Here is a 14,427-nt window from a genome sequence, read left to right on the forward strand (position 1 = left end):
TTTGATAATTTTATAGTTGCTTTTTCAGCAGAGGATTTGGCGTCCTTCTCAATCCATCATACTGGAAGTTCCAGCTTTTGGGGGGGTCATTGTTTACATGGCATATGTTTGTATTAATTTATGTTTTATCTATCTATGTATTTATATTTTAAATGGATTCCTTTTAGATGGAATATACTAAGGTCTTGTTTTTAAGTCCAGTCTGGTCATCTCTTTTAATTGGTATTCTCAGGCTATTTGCTTTTAATGTTATTATTGATCTTGTTAGATTTAGGCCTGCCATTTTTTATTAGTTGTCTGTTTTTAACATCTGGTTTTCTTTCTTTGTTCCCTTTTGCCTGCCTTTTTTGGTATTATTTGAATATATGTTTTGTATTCTGTTTTAATTCATTTATTGGCTTTTTGGGTTTATCTTTTTTGGGGTATTTATCTTATTTTTAGTTATTGCTTTAGGGATTACATTATACAGATCTTTCAAAATCTGCTTTGGAACTCCTTTTACATTACCCCACTGACCTTTGTGTTACACTTATAAGTAGTACGCCATATATTGAAATGCTTTCGGCAGTTATGCGTAACTTAACTTAAAAGGAGAAAAGTGATAGTTTGTTATATTTACCCAGATATAATAATTCTTAAATTTGAAGACATAATGTCTAAAACTTCAAAAATTTGGTGAAAGACATAAATTTACAAATTTAAAAAGGTCAGCAGACTCCAAATAGGATAAATTCAAAGAAAGCCATTTACAGATACATCGTAATCAGTCTGCTAATGACTAAAGATAAAGAACAATTCTTAAGAGCACCTAAAGAAATAATGATTCAAATAATTGTGGATTTCTCCTCAGACACCATGGTGGCTGGAAGACAGTGGAACACCATCTAAAAGTACTGAAAGTAAAGAATGGTCAACCCTGAATTATGTATCTAATGAAAACAATTTCTAGGAATTACAATGATATAAAGACATTCCCAGGGAAACTAAGAGAATTTGTTGCCAGCATACCTACTCTAAAAGAAATAAAATTTCTTCAGGCTGGTGGAAATGATATAAGCAAGGTACTCGGTCCTCAGCAGAGTATATAAGAGTATCCTGTTGTCCTGGCCTCAGTATAGGTTCTGAACTTGACCAAGTTTGCTAGATGTATGTTTGGCTGATAGTTTTCCAGTTTTTCACTTGAGCTCACACTTTGGGCTCTGTTTCCTTATTCCTGCATGATATATTGCTACCCCAGGTTTATTTCCTGTCTCTTCTGCTTAAGTTAGAATCTTAGATAAAGTTTGTTTGACTCTGTTATTTTCTAAAAATGTGCTTCCCATTAGCTGAGCTTAATAAGTATATTTTTTAATTTTGTTAGAATAAAGATGCCATGTATAGTCTTATATTTGTGGCCTGTTTTAAAATGGTCATGAAAATTATGTTTAATTCAGTCCACCTGAGACGCTATTTAATTTTATTTCTCTCTCTTTCCCAAATACTTCTGTAGGATGACAAAATCGTTAATTTTCCAACTATATTATATATAATATTTTACTCAATATTGTAATTGGAGTAATATTATAATTAGCTCAGGTTTTTTCTAACAAATGAAAAGGCCTATATATTAAGCTACTTAGACAAAAATGTCCTTTTGTTACATTTGTTCATTTAATATATGCAGTCCTGCATGTTTAAGTCTTATTCATCACATATAGGAAATAAGAAATGTCAGCTCCTGTTTCCTCTTCCCATTCCTTAGTACTTTGACCTTTGATACTGACAGTATGTGTTCTTTTCTTTGTCAAAAGTGTTATTAATTTTAATATCTGAAAATGTATGCATATCTGTTAAAACAGCGTGTGAATATTGATCTGTTAAAAGTAAATAATCAGGACTTCCCTGGTGGCGCAGTGGTTGGGGGTCCGCCCGCCGATGCGGGGGACACGGGTTCATGTCCCGGTCCGGGGGGATCCCGCATGCTGTGCAGCGGCTGGGCCCGTGGGCCATGGCCGCTGGGCCTGTGTGTCCAGAGCCTGTGCTCCGTGGCGGGAGAGGCCGCAACGGTGAGAGGCCCGCATGCTGCAAAAAAAAAAAAAAAAAAAAAGTAATCAAATTATAGAAAATTTAAACTCATAATCACATATTGTTTCCCCATTTCACAGTACAATAAGGCAATACTGAATCAAAATGGTGGACAGTTGCAAGCCTTAGTAGTTTTTGCAGCCATGTCAAAACACTGTTTTACACAGTTATTAATTTTTGAAATAATAATGAAAATAGTTTATTTTGCTTTACTCCCATGTGATATTTCATGGATTTTTCAAATTCCTTTAAGTAGGTGGCTTATAGGTACTGCAATTCAGAAGTATTGGTATAATTAAAATTTTTTTTCTACAGAAAGATTAAGTTTTTAGCATTGGCATCACCATACTTAGAGTATAATAGTCTAGAAACTTGAAAATTATCTTTGACTTTTTCCTGTTTCACCATTTTCCATTTCCAACCAAGCATACTCTCTGCTTTTCTTAAAATATCTCTGGAATTTACCTGTAAGCTCTGTCACACTGCCTCTGTTCTCATCAACTGTCTACTTGTTTTTCCAGCTTACAGTCTCTTTCCATTTCATTGCTTTCTGCATATTTACCATTTTCATATTTCCAAAAGAGTCCTTTCATCCTTTGAGAATCTTCAGGAAGTGTTCTGTTCTCACTGTGATAATTCCAAACTTCTCTACCCAGTATTCATTATCATCCATGTCTCCACCAAGCCCTCTGTATTGAACTTATTTTCTGCTTTTTTTCCCATTGGTATCTTTGGTACTTGTCGGGTCTCAAATAGTCCATTGTGCATGTTGTATTTATTTTTTCACTTGCATGCCTTTCCTCATGCTTTCAACCCCATCCCCATGCCTCACTTGAAATGCTATATCCATTTTCTTTTTGACCTATTCGAGGTCTCATTTCCTTCAATAAATTTTGCAAAAGCTTCTCCAGCCCTTCATCTAACTCTTCCTGAGCTCCTATCACACAATGCCTTTTATATGTAATGTGATTCTCAGTGGCAGAAACCTTGTCTCATTCTTCTCTCAGCACCTGACTCTGTGGTGTGTAAGCTGATTCGTTGCATTTCTGTCCCATTTCACTCCCCTAATAACTATAAAGTGAGGTCAGGAAGATTTCTTGTTTCTTTTTCTTTTTATTCAATTCTAAAACATGTTCTTCTGTCAACTCCCTCACCCCCACATGCCCCATCAGAAGCAATCTGAAATAGATAGGCAGACAGACTTAGCTAGAGGAAATACTGTGCTAATGGAGCCAAGAGTGAAATTGACCCCCATGTGCATCAGTTAGGTGAAAACAGAACAAAACTCCCATTGGGAGTCACAGACTGTTCATTGAATCCTATCTCCTGTCTTCAAATATGTATTTGTGTTGTATTGGGGAAATGAGAAAATAAAGTGTGAACTTCCTAGCACAAATCCCTTCTATATATTAGTAAAATAACTAGAAATTAATGTATTTTTGCACTTGTATTACTTTTATAAAAAATAGTTATTAAAAACACTCCTGTTAAGAGTAAGTATATAACAAAGACCAGCAAACTTTTTTTTGTAAATGGTGAGATACTAAATGTTTTTAGGCTTTGCAGGCCACATATGGTCTCTGTCATATGTGTATGTATATATATATATATATATGTTTTTTTTCTTATCATTGTTGTTGGGTTTTACCGCACTTAAAAATAACCAGTCTTAGCTTGCGTGCAGTACAAAAGTGGGCCATGGGCCACATTTTGCCTGTGAGCCATAGTTTGCCAAGCTATTTGCCAATAAGAGAAGCTAATCTGTGTAAGTGGACATCTAAGAGGCAGAAGATTTTCTCTCCAATAGCGAAGATATTGCTCGTACTAATCCAAGTCCTGAACAAACTGGAATGTGCCCAGTGGGGTGCATTCAAGTTGGGGGGATCATGAGAAACCTTAACCTGAGAGGAACAGCTTGTTGAACAGGGTCAGGTTGGAGAAGTGAGAGGTGGCATTACGGTGGTCTTCAATACGGAAGTTCCGTGATACAAGAGAAGCAGACTTGTCCTGCACAGTGCTCCCTGTAGAGCTTCGAGTGCAGTGTGCTGTCCAGGACAGAGTAATGTCCTTCCCCTAGAGACTGGTTAGCAGAACCTCCTCTGCTCTGAGTGCTTCCTGGTGGTTTTCCCTGAGAAGAACAGAATACCTTATAAAGAACTCCCCCCGCCGCCCACCGTTTCAGAAGTGGTGATTTGGTGTATGACAGGGACATAATTGTCTCACCATGGAATAGATTACAAATATAGACACCAATAATGAAGGAATATTGGAGTCAATGGAGGGATTTCATTCAGGTGGGATTAAAGTAAATCTTCATAGGATTTTGGGTTTTAAAAGAGGAACCACATGGCTAGACAATATTACCTTACAATAATTTCATTTTTATTATTATATTCTTAACTGTGATGAAAATTTCAAAAGCCATCCTCATTCTTAGTCCAGAAATTTTCTACTTAGTTCACATGAACAAGGTGCACTTACTGGGATACTATAATTTATATTTTTAAGTCTCCTACTGTCTACTTAGATAGAAGGTAAAAACCACAAAAGTAGCAAGAACCAGGTACCATGAAGTGACTGTAATTCTTCTTCTTTCATATTTGCAACAACTTTTGATTCATCGGGATGCAGAAGCCATAGTAACAGACTTTTGGCTCAGATTCATCACTTTGTGTTTCTCCTTTCTCCAATGCCAGCACTTTTCCCTTTTTAAAAAAATTCTGGCAGACTAATTTAAAGACACCTACTTAAGTTGGATTATTTGTATACTGGACCTAAATCCTGCACTTCAGTATTAATGTCTATGGAAATATTTGCAGCTACTAATTTTATTTGGTTGAACTGTTACAGTGTTGATTCATTTTATTTAATTTATTTAATCAATTCATTTAATCAGGATGCAATTTATCTTGATTTTGGTTGTAGAGGTTGGCGATTTGAAGGAGCTGCAGACACTAGACATTTCTACCAATCGTTTGCTAACTTTACCCGAGAGGCTTCACCTGTGCCTTTCTCTGCAGTACCTCACTGTGGACCGAAATCGTCTGTGGTGTGTGCCGCGCCATCTCTGCCAGCTCCCCAGCCTCAACGAGCTCTCCATGGCTGGAAACCGTCTTGCATTTTTGCCGCTTGGTAAGTAATCATGTTTATGTGGTAAAGCAAAACAGCTAAAGAACAAGATGGAAAGTCTTTGTTTCCTTAACTAGGAAGGATTAGTTAGTTTCCTTCGTCCTGTTTATCTTGAAGATGCTTCTCTAAATCCATTTTTGCAGTGAACAAAGCATCATTCCCAGTTTTAAAAGTTTATTTCTGTTAGGGATTTCATGTTTTAAAAAACTTGTGCTAAAAGTTTGTTTAGAGACAAAATATATGAGATACGAGATGATTTACTCAGAGAAAGGAATTAAAATATATGTATAAGTATATTTTATATATATAAAATTCTAAAATTGACAAGAGGTATTGAGCAATATGAAAGAATAGCTACTGTACAAACATATCTGCTTACATGTTGACTTTTATGTAGAAAAACGTTTATTGAGTATCCTAATGATTAGTATTGCCAGATAACCAGACTAGAAAATTTTAAAGACTTTTGAACTGCCTGCTGAGCTAGAAATGTCACCCTGGCTAATAAATAACATACTTTGCACTGTAGATCTCTGTAGCGGGCCCATTTTGATATATGTTAAAGAACATAGACCTTTAATAAACAGTATATTTATTTTTACTGAGAATTGAATTATTTTGTTAACTTCTAAGAAGCAAAACTGCCATTTAAAAAAAAATTAAAATTTGAAGGCCCACAGAACCCTAAACTGTTAGAATAAGCATCATATAATCTTATTCATAAAAGCATTTTTTATGAGTAATTTACCTCTGAGGGCAATGAAGTGAATAATTTACTAGCCCCTAAAAGGAAATATTTTCCACCATAATACAGTGTACATATTATTTTCAATTAAAAACCTCTTTAAGAAAACTTGAAAATCCTGAGAGACATGAACATCAATTTGAGTAATAATAAATAATTATCCAATTTAAGAAGATTACTTTTCTATAAATATAATTAAATTCTTTTTAAAAATTAAGAAAATAAAGTAAAACCATTTCAGAAGTAACCTACATTTCTAAGAAATCAGAGTTTTTTCTTCAAGTGAGAAAATTATTGAATATAAATTGATATTAGAAAACAAATATACCTGCTGCATAAACCACAGGTTGTAGAACAATTATAGTGGACAAGCATCAAGTTACAAATCTAAAGATACAGGTTCTAGATTAGCTGCACCACTTTGTAGAGCATTACCTGGAGTAAATCACCAAAACCTCTCTGAGCTTCATTTTCCTTGTTTGTAAACCAGAAATAACAATGTTTATCCTGCTTACTTTAGAGTTATTTTCAAGTTGAATAAAATAGCTGTTTTTATCCACTCCAGCTGTGGTTCCTCATCCCCCTAGTCAATTGCTACTCATTCCTACCTGCTGTTTCACCAGTGACACAGCCGAGCATGTGCTGTGGTGGCAGTGGTGTTAGGAGAAGAGAGGGAAGCCATTCCAGCTGGCGGCTGACCACTGTTAACGGTTGGGGTGCCAAGGAGTGACATTGTGTGTCCTGCTCAGTGGTTACAGCAGCAGATGACCTGAGTGGCAGTGGCTAGTGCAAAGTGATAGAAATGGCTGTGGGGTAGAGGATAGATTTCACTACACTTTGCCCGGCTGCTTTCTGCTTTCAGTTACGTACTGCGGCATCTTCTCTGTGCACTGTGGTGAGTGCTGCTGTGGCTACAGAAGTGAGCATCCCTTCTTCAGCACTCAGTGTTCAGTAGTAAGGAGAACCTAACAAGTTAGTTTCTATCTCCAGGTTTCTTGTCACCCACAAAGCCTTGCCTCTGTGATAGAGGAGGTTTTCCTTTGTGAACTTGTTAATACGTTATCAAAGAGAGGCAAGAGGGTCTTCACTGAGTTCTGAGGAGGGTCCCTCCCAACATTCAAGGTCACCATAACTCTCAAACCTGGGACCGTATACAGCCCAAGATATGGAAGCAGCTTCCACACTCCCCTGGGTGCCATCTCAACTCACAAGGCTCACAGCCCTGACAGGACACAGGCCTGTGGGCAGGCTTTACTCTACTTTAGAAAGACATACAAGCAAGAGGATGGTGATAAGATCATCCAGTGAGAAAGAAACAGGCTGCCTGAAGCAATGCTCTGCCCTGGTCTCAGAGAACAGCATGAGTAAAGGGCCAGGGGGCCAAGACAAGCACTGGTGGCCTTTCTGTATTGTTGGGTTGGATGATCTTTGTAAAGAAATGGGTGGGACAACCAGAGAGCTACAGTATGAGGTTGCCCAAAGAGGGCTTCAGAAGAGCAGAGACAGCATAATCTATGAAGATGAGGAAATTGAAGCTGACAGAAATAACAATCTTCTCAGTCTCATTTTGGTTTTTGATTTTTGTTTTTGACACCATTGAAGGTGGATTTGGAAAGGGAATTCAATTAAGTCTTTAGGAAGAAAATAATTAAGTTCATAGCTGTCCTTCCATGGAGTTTGTGTACTTGAAACCCTTCCTTGAACTCCTTTCTGATACAGCAAAGCCATCTGATGCTAAGAACTATGCGGGACAGAGTCAAATGAAGCAGGCAGCTGCTGGCACTGCCTTTCCTCAGAGAACTAAACTGTTCCTGGAAACCTGGCATATAAGGATACCTCTTTACAATAGTTAGGAGATACAGTGTGTATACACATACACATAACTACAGTTTTCAAATAGAAGGCTCCTATGTTTAACCGTGATTCTAATGTAGAACTTGAGTGTTTATGAAATGGGTGCTTTAATATTGCTGCCTGTGATTGGAGGCAGGAGTCTTATTTTGGGGAGCTACTCACTGAATTCAGTTTCTTGCCAAAGAACTTTGACTTAGGAGAAAAGCAATTTTTTATGGGGCTTTTTAAATGTATGTCAGATTACAGCCTCTTCAAAAAGTGACTACAGAAGCTATAGTAAGGATGACTTAAATCACTTGCAATACTATCAAAATCATTAACACTCGTGGAGTGTGTTCTTTTTAAGATGAAAAGTTGTATCAAGAAAGGAGGATGTTCCTGCTATAACTATACCATGACAGCTGAATGACAGATTAGTCTACACACAGAAGCTCTGTTCCCACTGCTATCAGTGAGGAGGAGGGGAAATTAATAACTTGAGCCTCATGCTATGAGATTTAATAGAGGCCTTGAAACATGAATATTTGTTGTTGATTCAATATAGCTTTGTTGACTAAATAGCTCATAAAGATCTGACTCACCTCTGGGCTTCTGAAAATTTAGGAAAATACAAAGAAAAGAGTTTTTTCCTGTAAGGCTTTTTTACTAGGTTTACTGGTTTCTCTTGCATAATTAATAAGCCATTATTCAGTAATGTTTACAACTTATTTAATGTTGAATAATAGATACAAGTACTGTGAGGTTGCCCATGTACAGACTGACTATGGAAGAGCATTTTTTAGTTAGCCCCCAGGAAGTGCTGTGTCAGCTAAACTCAATGTCAGGAACTTCTGTAGTTTAAGAAAACAAAAGTTGCACCCACGGTGGCAGGTGGAATTTTTGAGTGTTAATTTAGAAAACAGTGAATGAATTCTTAACTAAGAACAAACGACATTGAGATTTACGGAGTATCCTGGTGTGTAAACTACCATGTAGTAAACCCCAAAGTTAGTGAGAAAACAGCTTCCTACCAATGGGTAATTATTTATGCTTCTAAATCAGTCCCAGAGTTGTTGTTCCTTGGACATTCTAGTAGTGAAGTATTTATTTTCTCAGGAGAAGTTATTCTGTGTGCCAAGGACGTGTGCTATGAGTGAAATGACAGCTCCTTTATTGCTGTGGGTTATACCCTATAACTTTGATAGGGATGTAAAACTGGCCCTTTATCACATAACAGGAGATCACTCCAATTTTTTATAGTAGCTGTAGTCGTTTTTCCTTTGTAGGAGCTGGATACATTGTGTAGGGGGAAAAAAGTTTATTCCAAGTATTGTTGCAGTTTTAGAAAGTAGTTTGTAGGCATTTTCAAAACCCATGCTGAAATCTCTTCTTTTGTTGCAAATGGCATATAAAAGACACAAATTTTTAACTATACTTGTTTTTTCTATTACTTCTCGTTCCTGCTTTCTCTGTATCTGCTTAGAAGGTCAGGGAAAGAATTGCTGTTTACCGTTTTTTAAGGAAATATTTAAGTCCACAAAGTGAAGCTATTAGAACTTCAACTCCAGGATGGAAACCAGATGGAAACCAATTAATAATTCCTTAATCTCAGACTTAGAGATGCATGTAAACTGTACTTTACTGAACCATGGAATGTATTTGATCTGCAGCTTGAAGAAGTACTGCCTTGAGGTCATTGTTTAATGGGAATAGTTTGCAAAGTTTGTAGCCTTAAATACGTTTCAGTGCTAAAATGTTTCTTCTAGTTCAGACCAGAAGTCCCAGAGGTTGGAATCAGTCTTATTTTTGAGTAGAAGGTATCTTCTGCTTTCCAAGGAGGGACCCAAACATGCCATTAAAATCGTGTTCTGTAGAGACTATTGGGCAGGTCTCTAATCAAAGGCATAATGAATAAGGAGAAAAGAAAGGCTTGAAAACAAGGTTCAAAAACTAGTAGTGGGAAGAAATGAGAGGGGAGTATTCTGTTAACTAAAGTTTATACGACCCTATTTCAGGAGCAAAGTTGTAACTGCAGTGTGTATTTGTTCAAGAAAATGGATGTGCAGTCCTCCTTTTTGAGCTCTATCTTTTTGCAAGAATTTATAACAAAAATTTTTCATCCTGGTACTGCTTACTCATCTGACTTTTTCCACTGTCTTAATGATCCCCTCTGCTTTATTTATTTTTTTTATCATGTCAGGCCTTTGCTCTTGCCTTAAGGTTTTCTTAGGGCATTAACAGGATTATTTAATATGGCTGAGTTAACAGGATTATTTAACATGGCTTCTACAGTGTGGGCAGACATTGACTTTACTATGCTAATATATGAAGAGAAAAGTTCACCTAGAGTAGGTGAACTTTAAAGGGACAAATGTATATTTTTCTCAAAGTTTTGGAATATAGGATTTTGGAGTAGGCAGTGATTAATATGAAAAAGTGAACCCTGTTTTCCTCAGATATCAATTTAAAAAAAGAATTGCTGCTTATTCTTAAAAAGGTACAGATGTGAAACAAAAATAAGTAGTGTGAGGTCTAGATTCATGAGCAGAATCTTTGCCAGTAAACTTTTTGTTAATTTGGTTTTCTAAATAGTGGCAAGAATGTACTACGGTACAAGCAAAGTCTGGAAGATGTTGTCAGTTGACTTTAAAGCAAGAATCTAGAGTTTCTGTCAGTCTTAGTTTTCAGCCAAGTTCTTAAATTTGGGGAGAGGGAGGACAGGTCCCAGTCCAGCTGAGCAAGAGCTGAAGGTAAGATGCAGAGTGAAGATGTTTTGCTCTCCACGCTGGCTGCCCCGGCCTAGAAGATGTGTTGCTGTAATGCCCAAGCCTGTGTGGGACAGTCAGCATGAAGGCTCCTTCTCTAGGATCTTCTCTGAAGGAATTCTTGGTATTTCTTGCAACTGGTGCCCTAAATCTGTAAGTCAGAACTACCCCATCACTTATCTCATCTTTTAACAGAAGCCAAGGGATATTTTGTTCATCATTTATCTCCTTGTCAGTGTCTCCTGACATCGCACCTGGATGCTTGGGCATGCCCGTCCTCAGGTGCCCACTGCACCCATGCAGCCTGCTAGGTAGTGTCACTTCCTACATTATGTGGGAGAGCCCTGCTTATATGGAAATGATCTGTTAAGGGAGGCTGCCTAACTGATGTCATGGTGAAGCAGGCAGGCATGCTTTTAAATTCCAGCTCTACCATTTAATAGCTGTATGATCTTGAGCTTAGAAAAGCTATTTAATTTGTCTAAGTCTCAGTAATGGGGTAATATTAATACCTACTTCATAACACTTTTGTGAGAATTAAATAAGATTTAAAACACTTCTATGACTCATAAATACTACATAAGCACACAATCAATATAAACTTTTATTGTTTGACTAGACTTTTAGAAAGGGTTGGGACAGCTTGTGTCTTATACCCTAAGCATCTAGCACAGTGTCTTGCCCATTGCTTATAATAATTTCTTTATTACTTGACTGTGCAACACAAGTAGAGATGCTAATGCTTGAATATTTAAACCAACTGCAGAGGAAGCCTTCAGTCATTCAAATTCATTAAAATCAATTTATTTTAATTTAATAGTTGATGATCTACTGTGTGTAAAGTATCTTATTAAATTCACTGTGAAATCTTATTTGGTAAAAGTTGAATAGATCAGGGAGATGCAAGAGGGAAGAGATATGGGGACATATGTATATGTATAACTGATTCACTTTGTTATAAAGCAGAAACTAACACACCATTGTAAAGCAATTATACTCCAATGAAGATATTTTTTAAAAAGTTGAATAGATCAGAAAGAATATGATTATGTAAAAGATTTAGTGGAGTGTGTGTGTGTGTGTGTGTGTGTGTATTTAGAGAAACTAGCACTTGAAAAAATTCATTATTCTGAATAAGTAGTCAAAAATTTCTCTTTGTCAAACGCATCATGTAGGTAATTTAATTAGTTTTAAAGATAATTTTGGAATACACTGTAAATTACTCTGAATTCATTGTGAAGAAACCCAGTTTTTATAGTAATTAAAAATGTAATTGTGACTAATAATCTATCTGATTTATTGAACCACAATAATTGGAATTACATTGATAGAACATTCCAAACAACCTGTTTTGGTCTATTGTTTTCATGTGTGGTTTCTATTGCCCCATCATTTTGTTGAAGAGAATACATCATTCACCTTTTGATAAAATAAATGAGTTTCATGCTGGTTAGTGTGCAGTAAACAGATCCTATTTGGTCTGGCGCACGCTGTCATTCTATGCTTGCTTTTACAGTTACAGTTAAAAGAGTAATAGCCTCAACACACAGGAGGTTTTTGTTCCATCTTCAGCCATGTGGACTGCATATGCCGGGGCCTTGAAGTTTAAGGAGAGAGAGAGAATTGGAGTTTATGCAGGACTGTTAGCTTTTGCTAATTTTTAAGTAACAGTACTTTGATCTATGAGTCTGGAGGAAAAAAAAGGGAAACATTTTAGACACAGTACACCACTTTAAAAAGCCACATGAAAAAGTTCTTTGTTGCTTTAGCATCTTTGCAGATGGACAACTTCCTTGCTTTACATAGTTCACATACTGAGCAATTTTTGCACAGGAACTTTAAAAAATATTACTGCATGATATATTTATTGAAAACTATTGGTCCATTGAAATTAAGAGAAGGAAGAAACAAACCAGCTTATTAGCTAGTAGATTAACGGTCTCTTCCAAAGTTAATTATTGATTGAAGATTTTCTTTTTTAAGAATAGAAGAAATAGCTCAAAGCTTTTTCATGCAGAAAATACTTATATTTCAGCCTCATTATGATTAAAAATGCCATTCCTTTGTGCTTGGGGTTTTGCCAGCTGACGGCTTTTTGGCAAGAGCACACTCCCACAGCCGTGCCTTTGTAGCCTGTGACCTTGCTGGGTGTTTAGTTGTCTTAGCCTTGCCAGCAGGCTGTGCTGTGTCAGCTAAAGCAAGGGTTGCCTGGTTCTCTTTAGAATCCTACACTCTGTTTTGCGATCTTCACTTTACATTCAGGAGAGAGGGATAAAAGACTAAGATGTATTGAGTACCACTCTTATGCAAGGGACCAAGCTTGACATTATATGCATTGCTGAATCTTTATAACAAGCTCATGACATAGGTATTATTATCTTCATTTCACAGAGGAGGTAACAGGCTTGGAGCATTTGAATTGGAAAACCAGGTTTCAGAGGTCTGACTCCAAAGCCCACTACATCTTGTAATTTCAGTACTGCTTTTTCTTACTCTATTTGAGATTGTGTTATTTGCAAAGTTTAAATGTTTGTATTAAATACTCATGTCTGTGTGATAATATACTGGCTAATGTATAATAGATTTGAACACAGCTGATTTGTGTTTTCTTTCAGCTTCAGTAGAAAGTAGTTCATTCCATTATGGGCATATATAAAAAATTATATTCCCCACACAAATTGGTCAGGAGGTATAAACAGAAATCTTTGGAATATTGAAAACCTGAGATAAGGTCTAAACCAAATAGCATTTTAAAATCATCAACTCTTCATTTTTTTCCTATAAAACTAGGATAAGAAAGAGGACTAAACCATATAAGAAGTAGCAAGTGCCAAATTTTATTTAACTTTGTATTATGATCTTTGCATGTAGCCTCATTTAATTTGCACAAGCTCTTTTGTGTATATTAGAGGAGAGAGGTGTTTCCTCTGTCATGTCCCATTTTGTGTCCTTGGCTCAGGGAGATGAATCACTGTCTCTAGAGGCTGTTGCCTCCAACTCTTTTCTGTGCAGTTAAAGTATAGAAAAGAATACCTTTTGCTGCATGCCAAAGAGAATTCTCTCTTAATTGGCCTTCTACTGTAGGCCACACTTCCAAATGTGTCACTAATAATGGGAATAATAATAACTGCCATATACTGGATGAAGGCTGTATGCCAAGAATTCTGCTTGATAATTTATGAACTTTGTTAGTAGTTTTCACTAAAATTAAGGGACAGCATTATTTTTCTCTCTCCAGATGAGGAAACTAAGGATACATATTTAGTAAATATTCATCTCTCCAGATGAGGAAACTAAGGACACACATTTAGTAAATAGAAGAATGAAGATTCAAACCCAAGTTCTCTGACTCTGAGAGTGTGTTCCTGCTCCATTAATTAGTATCCTATACTCCTTACCACTGCATAAACTCAAGTAAAGAATCTTTCCCTGAAACCCCTGCAGGCTCTGACAGTCATATCTGAGACCAGAGCTCATTTATATTTTATCAGTGTAGTTTCAATTTTTAAAAAATTCCGAACTTTTCTATATGCCTTTAAAGTCTGCAGATTTCTATATGTGATGAAAGGATTTGTATACAGCCAGAGAAGTAGTGAAAAAATATAAAATAGGAATTTTTAATGTAATTTTGAGGACTCTTTCATTGCAAGTAGATTCTGATATTTCTATGTATATTTTTTCCATCTATGTTTTATAAATTTGTAGCCTTTTATACCAGTAGAGAAGTTTATACATGTTTACTAAAGTAGCAGTACATATTATTGTGGTAATTATGTATTCTTATGCTTAAAAAAACATACTGTATAGTGATTTAAATTTTACAGCTTACTTTCACATTCAGTTTTAACAACTTGGTAAAGTTGAGGGGTTAGGCACTATTATGCCATTTAA

The 14,427-nt window shown here is 36.3% G+C and overlaps 1 protein-coding gene across 1 annotated transcript in view; it reads left to right on the forward strand.

Moving 5' to 3' along the window:
• The window catches only part of LRRC28 (leucine rich repeat containing 28), a 206,049-nt gene that overhangs the window by 131,427 nt on the left and 60,195 nt on the right, over positions 1-14,427 (forward strand). Inside the window, exon 6 of the mRNA XM_060095096.1 lies at positions 4,990-5,196. Within this exon, the coding sequence (XP_059951079.1) occupies positions 4,990-5,196 (207 nt within the window). The remainder of the gene's footprint in view (positions 1-4,989; positions 5,197-14,427) is intronic.

Source organism: Mesoplodon densirostris, chromosome 4, assembly GCF_025265405.1.
Source record: "Mesoplodon densirostris isolate mMesDen1 chromosome 4, mMesDen1 primary haplotype, whole genome shotgun sequence".
In the NCBI taxonomy this organism is placed as follows: Eukaryota; Metazoa; Chordata; class Mammalia; order Artiodactyla; family Ziphiidae; genus Mesoplodon; species Mesoplodon densirostris.